Source organism: Primulina tabacum, chromosome 4 (assembly GCF_025594145.1).
Source record: "Primulina tabacum isolate GXHZ01 chromosome 4, ASM2559414v2, whole genome shotgun sequence".
NCBI classification, from domain to species: Eukaryota; Viridiplantae; Streptophyta; class Magnoliopsida; order Lamiales; family Gesneriaceae; genus Primulina; species Primulina tabacum.
Window position 1 is genome coordinate 29,195,472 of NC_134553.1, and position 17,918 is coordinate 29,213,389.

The window sequence follows — 17,918 nt, forward strand, 5'->3', positions numbered from 1 at the left end:
AACGAGGCAGTACTTTGACTAATCAGATGGATGTGTCAGAAACTCCGATGGAAATAATGCTGAAGAGATTCCAGTCATTTCAACCGCCGAGTCTGAAGGGAACTGAGACGTCTGAGGATTGTGAGAGTTGGCTTACTGATATTGAAGTGCTGTTTGATTCACTGGACTACTCAGATGAACGCCGAGTTAGATTGATTGGGCATCACTACAAGAATAAATGCTTATGGTGACATTCATAAATGTCATCATATTTAATATTTAGTGACATTTAAGTTTTAGTGACACCTCCAACAAATGTCGTCTATTCCAATGTCGTCTTAAACTTGCTGACATTTTTTAATGTCATTATAAGACGTTAATGACAACTTCATACGTGTTACTAATTATTTATATAATGACAATTTTAAATGTCAAGAAAACTCATGTTTTAAAGACATTTATACATGCCTTGCTATTATAGCAATAATGACAAATTTATATGCCAGTTAACATAATTTATAATGACAACTAAAAGTGTCGTGTATATTATTTATAGTGACAATAAAAAATGTCACTAATGATATGTTATAAGGTTAATTTACAATGTCTCATTATGTAATCTGTAATGACACTTACAAATGTCTTCTATATTAGTATATAAGGATATTGAAAATTGTCATTAATAGTTGTTTATAATGACTTTTTGAAATGTCTCCATATGAGTTTTATAATGACATTTTTTATGTACATGATTTAATGTTCTATTGTGACATAAAAAATGTCATATTTATGAAATGCCATCGATTTTCAATATTTTCATGATATAATATTTAAAGATATAACAAATTAACATAAATACAAATAAAAAATTTTAAAATAGAAATTAAATTGCTAATCAATAATTGTCATTAATTTTGCAATCATTAATGTATAAGACTGACAAATTTGTTATCTCGAAAAACATCTATATCCCAACAAATATACCAAATGTATTTAGTTTAAGAACTAACAAACAATTAAGTCTTCTAAAGCAAAACATAAGCAAACTTGTGACGCATCTTCATTATTCAACCATCTCATCTTAATCAAAATCCAATATTCTTGTCCTCTACAATAAAAATTCATATATTTGTATGAATGAAATAAAATTAAAGAAATACAAAATAAAGAGATTAAAATTTAATTCCAACTAGTGAATATCATACCAAATGATAAACTGGAAAATTATTATTCATCCAAATGCACCTAGTAGAAATCTTTCTCATTAACTGTCAACTGCAAATATAATTGATATTGGTTTAAAAGATACTAACATGACGGACATAATAATAAATACTAGTTATATGAAAAGTTGAATATCATACCAAATGACAAGGCCAAGCTATCATTCCTCCAAGTGTATCCCCAACCTTTTGTAAAAGATCATATGACCTAATCAAACTCTCTTCCTTTTCTAGGACAACTAGAACTTGTATTTCACACCAATTTGGTCCCAACGTCTGTCTTCCTACTTCGGTATTTGAATCCATGCTACGAACCACTCCTTTTGCCACAATTTTCGTCGAATCAAATAGACTTTTTATTGAGACAGAACATCCAATCTACGTGAAAGTGAAAAAGAGAAAGTTTTGATAAAAACAATTATAAAGTACAATCATCAACAACCATTATGCTAATGAGTATGTCCAGCTAGCCAGAAAACAAAAAAAACATAAAGAAACATCATTCAAATTAGTTAACTCATGACAGCAAATATACATGTAATATATATTCTCAACCAAAATATACTATCTAAATCAATAAATGGCTAACTCGAGATAATTATAAGCTCACACAAAACATAACTTACAAAAAAGCAAATTCCAACTCATTATGCCACATCAAATAATAAATAATATCAAGGTTATAAAATTCTACGATATCATCTCAAATTGAGGCCTGATTCTAGCAGCTAAGAACACATATATGCACAACTTCAAGAATTTAACATTAGCCAGTCAAGAAGAGCATTGATCATGAAAGAAAAGTACTAATTTTACAATGACTGTGATTCTAGTTATCGGAAATCAGAAATTAGTTCCAGCATTATTGCAAATATATCAGCTCGTGTAACATTCAGGCATAAGCTAAATCAGAAATCCTTCCAGCAGTAATGCAAATATATAATGCCCCACATGCCTCATTCTTACACTGCCATACCTACTAGTTTTCACTTTGTAAGACAAGTAAATCGTAATCCACATGTTGCAGTGCAGTAGTTTACCTAATAGCTTAACACTCACACAAAACACTTTCACGAGCAACATATCATCAGACATCACCCAACTTCTACTGCGAGATTGATGAATGAGTAACGCCCCCAAGCACACAGTTTCTGAGGTACACGATTGAGGTGATTAAAAAATTGATGCCAGTATGAAATGAAACAACGGAGCAACTAGAAGATGAAATTAGAGCAAACTATCCAGAAAAGTTAAACAATATGGAACACAAATTAAACACATTCAAACTGTACTAAAGACCAGTTTCTTCCATACCATTTTTAACTCACTAATCTTTCAAAGAAGAATCCTATCAGACTATGTATTGAATAGGCGCGCCTAGGTTAAGCCCAATTTTTTTTTTTAAATAGGCCCGCCTAGGCGCGCCAGGCCTACTAGATGATCTAACATATATTCTTAAACCAAAAACCCAATGCTGAATCAATAAAGTACTAACTCAATATAATAATAAAGTAATAAAACTAGAAAAAAGACTTTACCCTTGGAGATAATGGACTACTGGAGGATGCTGTGTATTGTATATTGTTGTAATTTGAACCAAGGTTTTGGTTTGGTTGATTGCAAATCTTTGATTCTAACATTGCAATGTGTTGGCCTTGTTTTCTAATTTGCTCATCCATTTTTTCTAACTTTGTCTTTTGCTCCATCACTATTCGATTGCATGTACTACGACTTGGAACTTATCCCCCTAAATCAGATGGGTTAACACCATCACCAAGCATACGCACTCGGCCTGATCTATCTGGTCCAATGATTTGAGCAAATACGTCATTTTGACCAATTTGATCATCCTCATCTTCAGGAAGTTGATTTTCTAGTTCTTTCATTGCAGCCTTCACCAAAAAATCAAAATCCATAATTTATTCATAATGATTATGAAAACAAATATCTTTGAAAGTAATCTAGTTGAAGTTTATAAAACAACATACCAATTTTTCTGCCACAATGTTGCCCGAGGGACTTCCATTAACATGAGTGAAACAGGCATGAAATAATTCAACTCTTGATGGAGGTCGCCCTTTTTCTTTTTTCTAATATGTAATTGTTAAAAGTTTGTAGATTCTAATGCATATAGAATTATAAGATTAATAAGATAAATTACCAATTTTTGTTGCACTTGAGCGAAAGATCTTCTTCCAGTTGTCTGATTCATTATCTTTTGGTTTCGAGCAATCTTATTTTTTTCACTTCTCTCCTGATACATTAAATTCAACTTGGTACACAAGACAGATGTCTACATAAACATTTTTCTAAACATATAAAATATTGTATACCTTTGATTTTTCTGAGTTCCACTGAGCAACTAGTTTCACATATTGTTCTGCAAAAGCTCTTTTATCTCTTTCTTCAAGAAGAACTTGCATTGGCAACTCAGGATCATAATACTTCTTTTTTAGTTCTGACTTCCAGTTTCTCCATTTTGTTGCTATTGAACGTAGCGTCCAACTTTCTGTTCCAGGAGGAAGGTCGTGCTTTTCCTACAAAGGCATTTAGACAATTTACCATCATAGTAAAAAATTATTTAATAACAAAATTATTCAATTACATTTCAATTACCTTTATAATATCTAGCATTTTTTTCTTACTATCCAGGGGCATTTTATGCCAATCTTCCACGTCAATCGGACAAATTTACCATTTCTTGCCAAAGTACCCAAAAAATCAGTAAATTTATTTCTTCTTGATCCAATAGGACGTCCCATATCATCACATCGAATCTTAATACGTGGCAGCATGCTAGGTCTACCCCAAATTTCTTTCATAAATGTAGGGCCTCTAGTTTTCTTCTCAGCGTCAAGAGATTACTTTCGCTATCTACATCTAGATGCAAAAAAGAGAAATAAATGATTGAATAAATAAAGTGAAATGAGTTATTACATTTTTCGTATAGGTTACCTTGATCAGATTCTTCGTCCATAAAATCATTTTCAACATGTGGGTTATTGTTGAATGTGATCCTAGAAGTCAAACCTGTATGTTTTTTATATGGATAAATAATGAATGAAGTAAGTATTATAACAAGTTATATCTAAATGTAATCATCGGAACTAAAAAACTATAATTTCACGTCTTTCTATATCTTAATTTTTGGGATATTACCTTGTAATTCAATGTCATTTTGATTTGAAGCTTCATCTATTTGGTTTCTTGATGCACCTTGTATGCTTTGACAATCTGCACAAGCATTATTTCAACAACATATATGCAAATTGAGTTTATAATTATAAATAAGATGCTACCTCTTTCTTTTGAATTTCGAGTTGGGTGATTGTCAATCAAAATCAGTGGTTGAGTATTTGTCTCATCTTGAAGTTGAAAATGAGTTTTTCCAACATTTTTATTTTTAAGAGCCATTCCTATGAAAAGCAAGTTATATAAGATAAATAAAGCATTAACAAGCATTATACCGAATTATATCAAAATTCAATCTTTTGAAATAAAAAATTCTTAAGTTTCATATATTTTTATATATCATACCTTGTACATCATTGTGTTGCTGCTTTGAAACTTTATCCTTTTAGTTATTTAGCATACCTTGTATGTTTTGACATTCTGCACAAGTATTAACTCCACCAAAATATAAGCAAGTTAAGTTTTAATTATAAGCAACAAAGTTCTAACATTTTTCGCTAGCTACCATGTTATTACCAAGTTCTCTTGCAAGACTGACTTGAACAAAGTATACAACATTCATACAAATGCAAAAGGTCAAATAAGAGTTATACACAAGCAACAAACAGATTGTTTTTGTGTAAAATGCGATGATACCTCTTTCTTTTGAATTTCGAGTTACATGATTGACAGATATAATACGTGGTTGTGTATCTTCCTCATCTCGAAGTTGAAAATGAGATTTTTCAAAAAATTTACTATTACGAGTCATTCCTATCAAAAGAAAAGGTTAAAAATTACAAATGCTTTTATATAGAATAAATAAAACATGAAGTAAGCATTATACATATCCAAACTTAATCGTTTCAAATAAAATTCTATAAGTTTCATATCTTTTTATATTTAATACCTTGTAAATCATTGTGTTGGTGCTTTGAAACTTCATCCATTTGGTTATTCAACATACCTTGTATGTTTTGAACTTCGGCACAAGTTTTGATACCACCAAAATATAAGTAAGTTGAGTTTTTAATTATAAACAAGAAAATGCTAACCTTTTCCGCTATCATTCATGCTACCGAGTTCTCTTGCTCAACTTGAACAATGTACATAAAATTCAGACAAAATCAAAAGGTTCAATAAGAGTAATACAAAATCAGCAAACATATCCTTGATGTATAAAGTTACATGCTATCTTTTTTTGAACTTCGAGCTGCGTGATTGGCAATCATAATTCGAGATTGTTTATTTGCCTTATCTTGATGTTGAAAATGAGGTTTTCCAACAGTTTGACCCTCACTAGCCATTCCTATCAAGAGCAAGAGCCACAACTTGAAGATAAAAAAAAGTTAGTTATATCCTTTGATATGATAAATAAAAGATACATAGTGAAAAATAAAATTAAAATATATAATGTTATTATTATTCTAGTATCCAGCAAATCCACTCTACTAGTTTCACTTTATATCATATTAACTAAACATAAAAAATTATATATGCAAGAAAAAATCTCATCGTTAACTAAATCTCATCATGCATCAACATCAATTTCAACTCCTGCGACATCATCCCGAACCCAAACGACTTCTTCATGTTCATTCTCGTCTTCAGGATTACAAATACAACTTTGAAGATATGTATCAACATCTGCCATAGGTTGCATTTTATACTTTGCTCGTGCATCGGTGGTGATAATTACATGCCAATTACAATCAGCTGGATCTTCCACATAAAAAACTTGCATGGCTTGGGATGCTAATATATAAGGCTCGTTGTGACGCTTCACATTTGTAAAATTGGCCAACATAAAACCATCTTCATCCAGTTTTAGTTGTTTGCCTTTGGAGACCCAATCACATTAAAATAAAACAACTCTTCGACCTCCCTCATAATCTAACTCAATCACATTTTGCAAAATCCCATAATAATCAAGTTCACTTGATACTGGATTCTGATATCATATACTCGAATAACTTGAAGTGGTAGCCCGAACAATTACACCACAATTCTGAGTTTTTCTCTTGCGTTCCACTTCTTTTGTATGAAACCTAAATCCATTCGAAATGAATTTTTCATATCGTATCCCTATGAAATTTGGGCCTCTGGGTGATTTAAAATCATTTGATACTGGATCATCTTGTGAAGGATTTGTATTTTCAATCTATCACACAAGAAAAAATTGATAAATTATGTATAAAAATCATAATATTTAACCTTAATGACCAATTACAAAAGAAACTTACATGTTTGGCAAACCAAGAGGCAAAAGACTCACTATGCATACGTTCAATTTGGTGTGGTGGAAGACCGGAATGAGTAAGATTCAAAATCTGACGGTGTTCACTGCAAATTAAGAAAGATGATTTGATAAACATCGATGATTATATATTTAAACACAATGAAATATATAATCACATACTCTATATAAGATTGTATGTGATGACAGTTGAATAACACATATTGATGTGCCTTCTTTAATGTCTCATTATGAAACTTAGTTGCAATGGGCTTTCCAAGTGCATAACCAGAGGCCTTAAACACGTCCAATGCGAATGTTGAGCCGATAGTTGTCTCATCATTTCTTGTTGATTGATTGAATTTTGTCTCTACATAATCAGCTAAATAAAAAGAACAGAATGTCAAACATTCCTCAGCCAAATACCCCTCTGCAATGGATCCTTCTGGCCTACTTCTATTTCGAACATATGACTTCAATGTCCCCAAGTACCTTATACCAAAATCATAAATTTTTTATTATTTAGTGAAAATAATAATTTAAATAAAACAAAATCAATAATATTGTTTTTACCTTTCAATTGGATACATCCAACGATAGTAAACTGGTCCAGCAAGTTGTACTTCAGTAGCCAAATGTACAGTCAAATGAATCATTATGTCAAAAAATGAGGGAGGAAAAATCTTCTCCAATTGACAGAGGATCACCGCAAAATCTTTCCTTAGACGAACCACATCAGTAGAAGAAATTACTTTACAACATAGCTCTCTGAAATACCTACTCAATCTAATCAAAGGAGTCCGAACTGATTTAGACAAAGTTCTACGTAGTGCCATCGGCAACAACTGCTGCATAAAAATATGGTTGTCATGGCTTTTTAGACCAATTAATTTTGCCGGTTTCATTTGAACACACCGTGAAATGTTAGAAGCATAGCCATCTGGAACTTTAACTTTTTTCAAAACCTTGCAAAATGTGCCCTTCTCATTTTTGCCCATTGAATAACATGCTGAAGGCAGATAAACTCTACTTGGTCCTTTCTCAATAGGATGAAGTGCTGATCTTATTCCAATTTCTTGCAAATCAAGACGTGATTTAATATTATCTTTTGTTTTTCCTTCCATATTCAGCAGTGTCCCACAAATTGATTCGCACACATTCTTCTCAATATGCATAAAATCAAGATTGTGGCGTACCACATTATCTTTCCAATATGGTAAATCGAAGAAAATACTCAACTTTTTCCAATTGAATGGTAGTTCTGGATTATCATCAACTGTTTTTCCAAATTTCAAATTAAAATTTTTCAACTCGTTGATCACTGTGTCTCCCGAAAGTATGGGTGATGGTCTTCCATACTCTTCTGTGCCATCAAAATTTTGAGCATCTTTGCGAAACTCATGATCACCGTTCAAAAATTTGCGGTGACCCATATAACAATATTTTCTACCATTTTTTAACCAGCGTGAATGTGTAAATTTGTGGTACACTGGGCATGCAAATTTACCTTTGGTGCTCCATCCAGATAGGGTGGCATATCCAGGAAAATCACTTATAGTCCATAATAATGCGGCATTCAACTGAAAATTCTGCTTGGTTGATGCATCATATGTTTGCACTCCTACCTCCCACAAATCCTTCAAATCTGCAATAAGGGGCTGCAAGTAGATGTCGATGTTATTTCCAGGAGCAGATGGACCAGGTATTAGCAATGATAATATAAAGTATGGTTGTTTCATACACATCCATGGTGGAAGATTATAAGGCACTAAAATGACTGGCCACGTACTATGCGCCACACTCATATTTTTGAATGGATTAAATCCATCTGAAGCTAATCCTAGCCTTATGTTTCGGGGATCCTTTGCGAATTCAGGGTGGTTATGGTCAAACGTTTGCCAAGCTGGGGAATCAGCTGGGTGTCGCATGTAACCGTCTTTCGTGCTAGATTCAGAATGCCATCTCATATGGACTGCTGTTTTGCAGGACATGAACAAACGTTGTAACCTAGGCTTTATTGGAAAATACCATAAAACCTTGCGTGCAACTTTCCTCTTGTCACCAATAGGATCATTTTCAGATGTTTCCCATCTAGGCTCGTTGCATGTTTTGCATCGAACTCTTTCTTCGTCCAACCGCCAGTATAAAGTGCAATCATTAGGACAAGCATCGATCTTTTCATAACCAAGTCCTAATTGCTTCATCAATTTCTCTGCTTCATAGTATGACTGGTAAATCTTTCATGGCATTTGGAAATGCTTCTCTCAACAAATCCAAAAGCATATTGAAGATTTTATTGGTAATTTTTCCAAGACATTTTAAGTGAAGCAAGCGAATGATGAATGAAAGTTTTGAGAATTTCTTGCATCCGGGATATAACTCCTTTTGTGAATCATCAATTATTTTATAGAATTTCTCGGCCTCTCCGATTGGAATCTCTTTATCCTTTTCAAATCTTGTTGTATTGATTGTATCACCATCGTTTTGTGTGACCCCAAAAGCATCATGAACTAATCCCTCCATATCATCTACATCATCACGAGATGGAACAGAACTAGATATTGAAGATGCACTACATGCTATCTCTTCATGAGCCACCTAGTGAGTATAACTTTTGATAAATCCATCAACCGTCAAATGATCACAAGCATCCTTTCTTGAAACACATATGCCAATCTTACATTTTGCACAAGGACACGCAATCATTCCATTTATGTTTGCATTAGAAAATGCAAAATCTAAGAAACTCTCAAGTCCTTTCCTGTATTCCTTGGTTTGTCTCGGCAAAAACATCCAACTTTTATCCATCACAATTCTGGTAAAAAGATATACTTAAACTAGTTCAGCAAACAAATATATAATTTGTGTATGTGGGGAGTAAAATATCGAACAAGATATATACAATTAGTGTCTCAAAACACAACAATAATTTAATAACAAAAAAATATGTGAACAAAAGAAAACTAGAGTGAAACCCAAAAATCTCTTATAGATAGCTATATTTTTTTATAAAGTAATTTCATATATTTTTATTATTTTCAATCATTTTAAAGAAAATAAGTTAGCTTTGAGATCATCACTTTTTATAAATTAATTTCATATATTAATAATTGATATATTTTGAAATCATGTTAATTGAACATATGAAATTTGTCATCAACGTCAATAACTAGATCGAATGTTTATTGATTAATAAATTATAGTTGATAATGAACGACAAAATTCAAATATTTATTACTATATTGTCATCTAAATGTACTTCTTTCCGGCCAATATAACACATGGACAACTATTTATATATATATTTTAATTCAATATGCTTAGTAATCCAGCTAAGTTACATATTGGTCACACCTGGAAGCTTAAGAAAATGAATTGTTTCTTATTAAATTTGTGTACCCAAAAAGAATAAACAAGCATATGCCACATTCGAGAGCCTCTATTTATAAAGCAAAAAACAATAGTCAATATGCACCTGTTTGAATAAAATCTTGTAAATTAGATTATGAAGCCCATACCTCTTTGAATCTCGTGATATGTTAGATTATGAAGCCCATATGTCAATGGCTTTAATGAAGCTGGCTTTTCTCTATTTATGAGTGTTGGTCAGATTACATATAATAGCACTGATTACTAGAAAATCTTAATCATATTCATAACAAACCAACATACAATTATTAGGGTTCTGATTATGGTTAAGATATGTTTAACAGTACTCTTGCTAACCCAATAAAGTCATGTGTTTTCACTAAAATTTCTTTCAAAAATTTATCACAGTTTCCATTTGAATTCAGATTTGGGCATTTTCCAGTAAATATTTTTCATGCAATTTTAAATTGACACACTGTATTTATACAGAATCAGGAACTCTCATTAGAATGCTACAAAAAAGAAGATATAACACCTAAAGAGAAATCATCCTCACTTTTCAGCTTCAAGGGATGGTGATTGGTACATAGCTCGTAAAATAGTCCTTTTAGTATCCACATTTTATACTGCAGGTGATGCAAGTACTCAGTATCTTTTTCTGGATATTTTTCAATTTCAGTATTATATTTCTTTTTTCCACAACTCAATGTTTCTGATTTTTTTTCTTTTTGAGAGCTGGCTGTGAATTACTAAGTTAAGTCAAAATTTACTCATAGAATAATCACCTTGAATCCTTGATCATAGTGTTTCCTAGTTATTTACAGGTAAGACTTAGGTTTAAAGAAGTTTATAAATATGAAAGAGCTTTGATATAAATTTAATCAATTAAAGAGCGATAAACTATTTGAAGTATCTCAATTTTAACGGCGAGAATTCATTAACACGTTATTGGAACACTCCTCTTTTCTCAATCAAGAGAATAACATAAACCAATCAAGCCATATCATAAACCAATCAAGCAAATATTTAGAGACAAAGAGGAACACAGAACAATATTTATATTATGAATCAACTTTGTAATCACAAAAATTGTGACTCAAATCGTACACAACTTATTCTCAATAAATCAATCAAGCGAATCAAATGAATCGAACACTCTTATAAAATCGAACTCCTCTTCTAAAATCGAACACTCTTATAAAATCGAACTCCTCTTCTCTATGAATCGAACACTCATAAAAAAAACCGTGACCAAAATCTCTTCCAAAACAAGGGATTCGGAACTTACCGGAGATGAGCGGCTGGACAAATCTGAAAATGAGAAGCGGCTTGTAATGCCCGGAAATTTAATCCTAGTAATCTGTAATTATTGATTTATAATTTGATATGATTATGAAAGGATTAACCGAGACACGATTTGAAGTAACGTGTGAAAATTTATGTGCGAGGACAGTACCATCGGCGCACATGCGCGATATGAGACGCGCACATGCGCGAATTTGACAGAAGGTCTCGCGCATATGCGCGACAGAAAGGCGCGCATATGCGCGAGCTTGTGTGAAGGTTCGATCACAACTCCGGAGAGTCTCGCGCATATGCGCGGATGGTGTTGCGCATATGCGCGAGCTGCCGAGAAGAAATGTGCGAAGACCAGAAGGTCTCGCGCATATGCGCCGATTTAGGTCGCGCATATGCGCGAGACGTGTTGCGCGTAGAGTTCGCCATTTTCTTTACATGCGTGAATGTATATATATATATATATACAAAACGTACGAAAATCCTTCATTTTTCCGAGAAAAGAGTCGAGAAAAGTCTCTGTGAAGTTGTGAAAAATCCTTACGCCTTCTGTGAAAAATCCGTCCGTCTGATTTTGAATCTGACTGCAGTATTGGGTTCATATCAACGCAGCCTATAACTGGACGTAAGTTTTACTACGTTTTGACATGTTTGAAATTATGATGTTGTTGGAATTGCATACACGTCATATATGATGTTCTGGATATGTTAGACATCATAGAATCGAAGTCAGATTAAGTAACGGACTGATTATGGAGTTGTTATGATTTTCTGATTATATTGATCTGAAATCGGACAGATTTGGATTATGGATGGAGTATAGATTGTATCGGATATGAGTTATGATTTGTAATTGATGTCTGTTTATATGGTATTGACGGGGATACTGAGATTGTGCCGTTATACTGTGATTTGAGTTAAATCCGGATTAATCAGATTCAATGTTGAATTGAGAATGGAATATTGATATTATGATTCTCAATATGTCGTTTCAGATTTACAGAGACAGTCTTGAGTTCAGAATTGATATTGCTTCAGACCGAGACTACAAACGAAAGGTATAAGTCAATGTGGTATCGGGAGATCGACTTAAGTCGGTTTAGACTTGAGTTTCCCTAAATCACATACTTTACTTTATTGCATTGATATTTGCATTGATTTGATTGATATACTTGTTTTCTTGATTTATAGATAACAGGTATTAGACAAGGAATCTTGTGACAGAAGTGCCTGATAGTGGCAGGATCGCCACGGGCACATTGCATGATGTCACAAGATAATGTATTGGCGATAGTGCCAAAGTCTGTCACCGGATGATTGGCTATCGATGTGGATAGAATTTGAGTTTCTTCTATTACTGTTGATCGATGTCGTATCGGTGTGGATAGAATTGGAGCTTCTTCTATTACTGGTGATCGATATTATATCGGTGTGGATAGAATTAGAGTTCCTTCAGTTTTGTCAGAATTTATATTGAAATGTCTAAATCGCTGACAGATGAAGACAGGAAGATAGAAACCAGGAAATTGGTTATACAGATTATCGATTCCTGAATAGAAATAGGAGTATATTTCTATGGATCTGGTGATAGATTTACCGAAATCGTGCCAAGAATATACCAGGATGTGGTTATGATTGAACGATTGTTCAAATTTGCATATGTATATCGTACCGGATGACGTACAGATATGACTAAATGACTGAGAAATATCTCAGAAAAGGGGGTCAAATAGTATTGAATGCCAGAGTTGATTATATCATACCATGATTTTTGGTTGATTTTGTACTTTGGCAGAATGTATAGCATGATTTTTTATCTATGGATTATAGATTGACGGATAGTCGGAGTGAACTATCTAGATACTGGAGGATATCCAGGAACTGTAGTGCTGGATTTTAGCACTGGTGACCTGATGTCTTGTCACTTTATGAATTATTGTATAATGATAGCTATCAAATGGGTATTGAGATAGCTACAGACGAGACATTGTACGGTGAGTTCTGTAGATTTCCGCTGAATGGGAATGATATTACGGTGATATCTGAGATTGCATTTGATAACAGCTGATGATATTGAGTTGGTATGAGCTGTTGATTGGTATATACGAGTGTTGTATAGCCAGTATTTGCAAGTAATTTTATCAGAATAGTTTGATAGAATGAATTTGCTGAAGTAACCTCTATTATACATTCTTTCCTTATCTGATTTGATTGTCTGTGATTTCGAGTACGAAATCATATCTTAGAGGGGGAGAAATGTAAGGCCCGAGAATTTGATTACCGTAATCGGAAATGATTTGGGGTATATTTACCGTAATATAAGATTATTCTGGAATGATTTATTGATTAATCAAGGTAATTATAGACGGAACAGAGTGGACCGGGAAAGGTAAGAAAAGACGCAAAATGTATGTGCAAGGAGGTGTGCTCGCGCACATGCGTGACGTGATGCGCGAGTCTTGCGCGGAGTGGACAGAAGACCCCGCGCATATGCGCGGCGTGTGGGCGCGCATATGCGCGAGGTGTCCAGTAGCCAAGGAAATGCTCGGCGCATATGCGCGACGTGAACGGGCGCATATGCGCGAGCAGGGCAGTGAGTTCGGCGCACATGCGCAACGGAAGGTGCGCATATGCGTGAGAGATGCCGAGACACACGCGCTGAGAAATTGTGTCTCGCGCATATGCGCCGAAAGATGTCGCGCATATGCGCGAGACGTGTTACTCGAGGGAGCAGGCCACTTGCCTTGCTGCATGCGTGGTATATATATATATATATATATAAACATGCATATTTCTTCAGAAGAGAGAAAGAGGAAATCGAAGGAATCTTTAAGAAAATTTTCCGTGGCATTTTAATCGCGATTTTGCGAAATCCGTCTGTTAGATTTCTAATCCGAGGACAGTACCGTGTTCCTAGCGACGACAGCTACAACTGGACGTAAGTTTTACTACGTTTTGATATGTTTTGAAATTAATGCCCTAGTTTGTATGTGGATAAAATGAAAAGATGAAGTATTGCTTGAAGAAAAGACCGCACCCGCGCCCCTTCTGATGCCGCACCTGCGGTGCATGGACAAAAAATTGATCATTTTACAGTAGGGTCACCGCACCCGCGGTCCAAGACAGAGTGCACCCGCGGTTGAGGGACAGAGAGTTGGGAATTAATTACAGAAATGACACTGCACCCGCGGTGCTAACGTAAACGCACCCGCGGTAATGTCACCGCACCCGCGGTCTTATATGTACCGCACCCGCGGTAATGTCACCGCACCCGCGGTCTTATATGTACCGCACCCGCGGTCGTCGAATTTCAGAAAATGAAAGGCATGCCGTGGGCACAGCGCACCCGCGGTAAAGAGTGACCGCACCCGCAGTGCTGCATGCGAGAAAGCCACCTTTGTTTCTCAAGTTGACACATGGCATGGTATATATATATAGAAATGTGCTGATTCATTTCTCTCCACTTCCATCAGCTGAGAAACGAGAGAGAGTGGGGAGAAACTTCAATTCCATATGCTTCAAGGTTAGGATTTTGAAAGAATTACACATCCAAACTTCATTCCAAGTATAGATTCTTGCTCCTTGCATCAAGGGCTTCAAAAGGGTATATGTTTTATTAAGATCAGCATGTTTTGAAGTTGAGCTGTTAAAGGAAATCAGATTTGGTTTCTATTTTGTGTTCTTATGATTGTTGTGAACATATAGTGGAAAAAGAGATAGAAGAAATAATACTATATGTGATTGTTATGATTTTCCAGCATGTATGGAATTGAGATGGTGCAGATTTCAAAATAGTACATGTGATTCATGAAGATTTTGGATTATGGTTATTGATTACTGTTATATGAGTTTATCGGTATATCGAGAATCCGCCGTTATGCCGTCGAAATTGCATTGAAATGAAATATTGAATCTCATGTGTATTGAGGTATACTAGAGCTTGATAGAATGTACATTGATGATGCCATTTCAGATTTGTATTGGCGACTTTGACATCGAGACTTCGATATCGACAGAGATTGTGCGACGAAAGGTATAATGCATGTTTTGTTTGGGGAAGACACAACTCAAATGAGATTCAATTTGAGTTTCCCAACAAAATCACATACTAGAATTATTGTTATCTTTTGATATGATTGTGATTTGTTTATAGATTTATATTCAAATCTCTTGATATGATGATACCTTATTTATAGATTTATATTCAAGCCTTTGAGATAGGAGAGTCATTGGCAGACTTGCCAAACTAGATGTGTTCGGTGGTATCGACGCTTCGGATCAGATTCACTCCGATTGTAGACATTCGATACAGACTTGACTGAAGTCTAGGAATAAGACGTACAGTTACCCCGATTGGGAGGGTAGATGACAGACAGTGACGTCTTATTCACACCGGGATCCCTAGAGTAGAGTCGATTCGAGTCAGGACATGATTTGATTTGAGTTGCATGTTTAGATAGATCGGTTTCATAGACTATGGAGCCATTGTTATTGCTTTCATGCATGATTTATGATTTCGTATCAGCATGTATACATGTTTTATACTGGGATTTGTTCTCACCGGAGTTTCCGGCTGTTGTTATGTCTGTATGTGTGCATAACAACAGGTGGGGCAGGATCAGGGTCGCGACAGAGATGAGAGATCAAGATAGCGAGGTGACTACGGGCGCAGAAGATCAATAGTGATGTTGTACTAGATTTGTACTACTTGTAGTTTATGGTTTGTATTAAACCCTAGTGATGTGTTGGTAGTAAAACATGACATGTATATTATATGTGTTGTAATTAAATAAAGAAAGATATTATGCTTAGTATGTACATTTGAATTAATGTTAAAAAGCGAAAATTTGACCCACATATTGAATAATGATCCGATTAATCCCAAAAAGAATTGAGTTAGAGCCCGGGTCCCCACAGATGTTGTCAGAATTGAATGGGATTCATATATGATGTTCTTGACATGTTAGACATCATAGAATCGAAGTCAGATTAAGAAACAGACTGATTATGTAATTGTTATGATTTTTGGAATTGATTAACTGAGATTCGATATCAGATTGGTGTTGTTATTGAAATTATGAATTGCACCGATATTGATTATGAGTTCTGGTATTATAACTGTGGTGTTGGAATTGACGGGGTTATCGAGACTGTATTGTTATGCCGTCGAAACATCAGTTGATTGATATTGATCAGATTCGGTATGGATTGAGATGGTATTGTGATATCATATGTCGATGGGCATTGATCATATTATGTTTTGATTTGAGTATTAATCAGAACAGGTTTTGAATTGAGTTATATACTGATATTGTGTCTGCTCGGTATTGTTATTACCAGATTGAGAATGAACATGATTGAAGGCAGGACTTCGTCTTCGTCAGAGCGAGAAGAGAAAGGTATAAATTAATGTTGAGTTGGGATTGCACAACTCGAGTGAGGTTTGACTCAAGTTTTCCCTAAATCACATACTTTACCTTATTGTATTGATTTTATTGATATACTTGTTCTCTTGATTGATAGATAGCAGGTATTAGATTAGTATCTTGGGACAGAAGTGCCTGATAGTGGTGGGATCGCCACGGGCACATTGCACGATGTCACAAGATAGTGTATTGGCGATAGTACCAAAGTCTGTCACCGGATGATTGGCTATCGATGTGGATAGAATTGGAGTTTCTTCTATTACTGGTGATCGATACTATATCGATGTGGATAGAATCAGAGCTTCTTCTATTACTGGTGATCGATACCCTATCGACGTGGATAGAACTGGAGTCTTTTCTATTACTGTTGGTCGATATGGGAATGCTACTTCTGGAAACTGGGATCCCTAGACTAGGATTGAGTCTAGTCTTAAATTTGACGTCATGAGTCTAATTGACTGTTTATATCGAGTTATGTTGATTATGTTCCTGAATATGGTACATGGTGAATTATGTTCCTGATGATGGTACATGTTTAGAATATGATTTATTCTTGATATGGACTTATATTCTGATTTGAATACATGTTAGATATATTGTTTTATGATTGCATGTATACATGATTTATACTGAGAATGTAATTCTCACCGGAGTTATCCGGCTGTTGTCTTGTTTGTATGTGTGCATGACAACAAGTGGGATAGGATCAGGGTCAAGAAGAAAACGAGGCTGGACTAGATAGCGTGGAGATCCGGGCTTCGAAGCAACTTAGGATTCAGCACTGATATATAGTTGAACCTAGTTGAATTCTTGTAGATAGTACAAGATTTGTATGTTTATGGTTAATATGTAAATTAAATTGAATTACATTACGTTTCCGCTTTGTATTTAAAAAAAAAAAATTTAGACCCTGTTTATTATAATTGTTTGATTATTCCTAAAGACGATTAAGGAATGAATTAGCGTCCGGGTCCCCACATAAGATATTGCCGAATATGTGTCTAAATGCTTAAATTGCCAACAGGTGAAGGCCGAAAGAAAGAATTCCGGAGGTTTACTTCAGAGTTTGTCTATTCTAGAATGGAAATGGGATCACATTTCCATGGATTTCGTGACGAAGTTACCTCGATCATCCCGGGGTTGTGATGCGATTTGGGTTGTGATAGACAGATTAACCAAATCAGCGTGTTTTATTCCGTACAGAATGACGTACAGACA

The 17,918-nt window shown here is 34.7% G+C and overlaps 2 protein-coding genes across 9 annotated transcripts; both read right to left on the reverse strand.

The window, feature by feature from the left end:
- Positions 1 to 848: 848 nt before the first annotated feature.
- LOC142543203 (uncharacterized) lies at positions 849 to 6,466 on the reverse strand. 8 transcript variants are annotated; one of them, XM_075650305.1, is made up of 14 exons: positions 5,284 to 5,481; positions 5,031 to 5,147; positions 4,740 to 4,814; positions 4,502 to 4,618; positions 4,362 to 4,436; positions 4,158 to 4,232; positions 3,819 to 4,082; positions 3,536 to 3,739; positions 3,364 to 3,456; positions 3,191 to 3,292; positions 2,741 to 3,094; positions 1,344 to 1,580; positions 1,185 to 1,254; positions 849 to 1,087 (listed from the first exon to the last, which is right to left on the reverse strand). In XM_075650305.1, exons 7-11 carry the CDS (start codon positions 3,858 to 3,860, stop codon positions 2,942 to 2,944), a joined length of 594 nt encoding a protein of 197 aa, XP_075506420.1. In that variant the 5' UTR covers positions 3,861 to 4,082; positions 4,158 to 4,232; positions 4,362 to 4,436; positions 4,502 to 4,618; positions 4,740 to 4,814; positions 5,031 to 5,147; positions 5,284 to 5,481; the 3' UTR covers positions 849 to 1,087; positions 1,185 to 1,254; positions 1,344 to 1,580; positions 2,741 to 2,941. The 8 variants fall into 8 exon arrangements, with proteins under 8 accessions (XP_075506420.1, XP_075506418.1, XP_075506419.1 ...); XM_075650303.1 differs by having other exon boundaries at positions 1,344 to 2,353; XM_075650304.1 differs by having other exon boundaries at positions 1,344 to 1,917; positions 2,650 to 3,094.
- LOC142541940 (uncharacterized) lies at positions 5,905 to 9,197 on the reverse strand. Its single transcript, XM_075648385.1, has 5 exons — positions 7,183 to 9,197; positions 6,793 to 7,101; positions 6,617 to 6,716; positions 6,339 to 6,534; positions 5,905 to 6,212 (listed from the first exon to the last, which is right to left on the reverse strand). The coding sequence occupies exons 1-5, from the start codon at positions 8,811 to 8,813 to the stop codon at positions 5,905 to 5,907; spliced, it is 2,544 nt and encodes an 847-aa protein (XP_075504500.1). The 5' UTR covers positions 8,814 to 9,197.
- Positions 9,198 to 17,918: the final 8,721 nt, after the last annotated feature.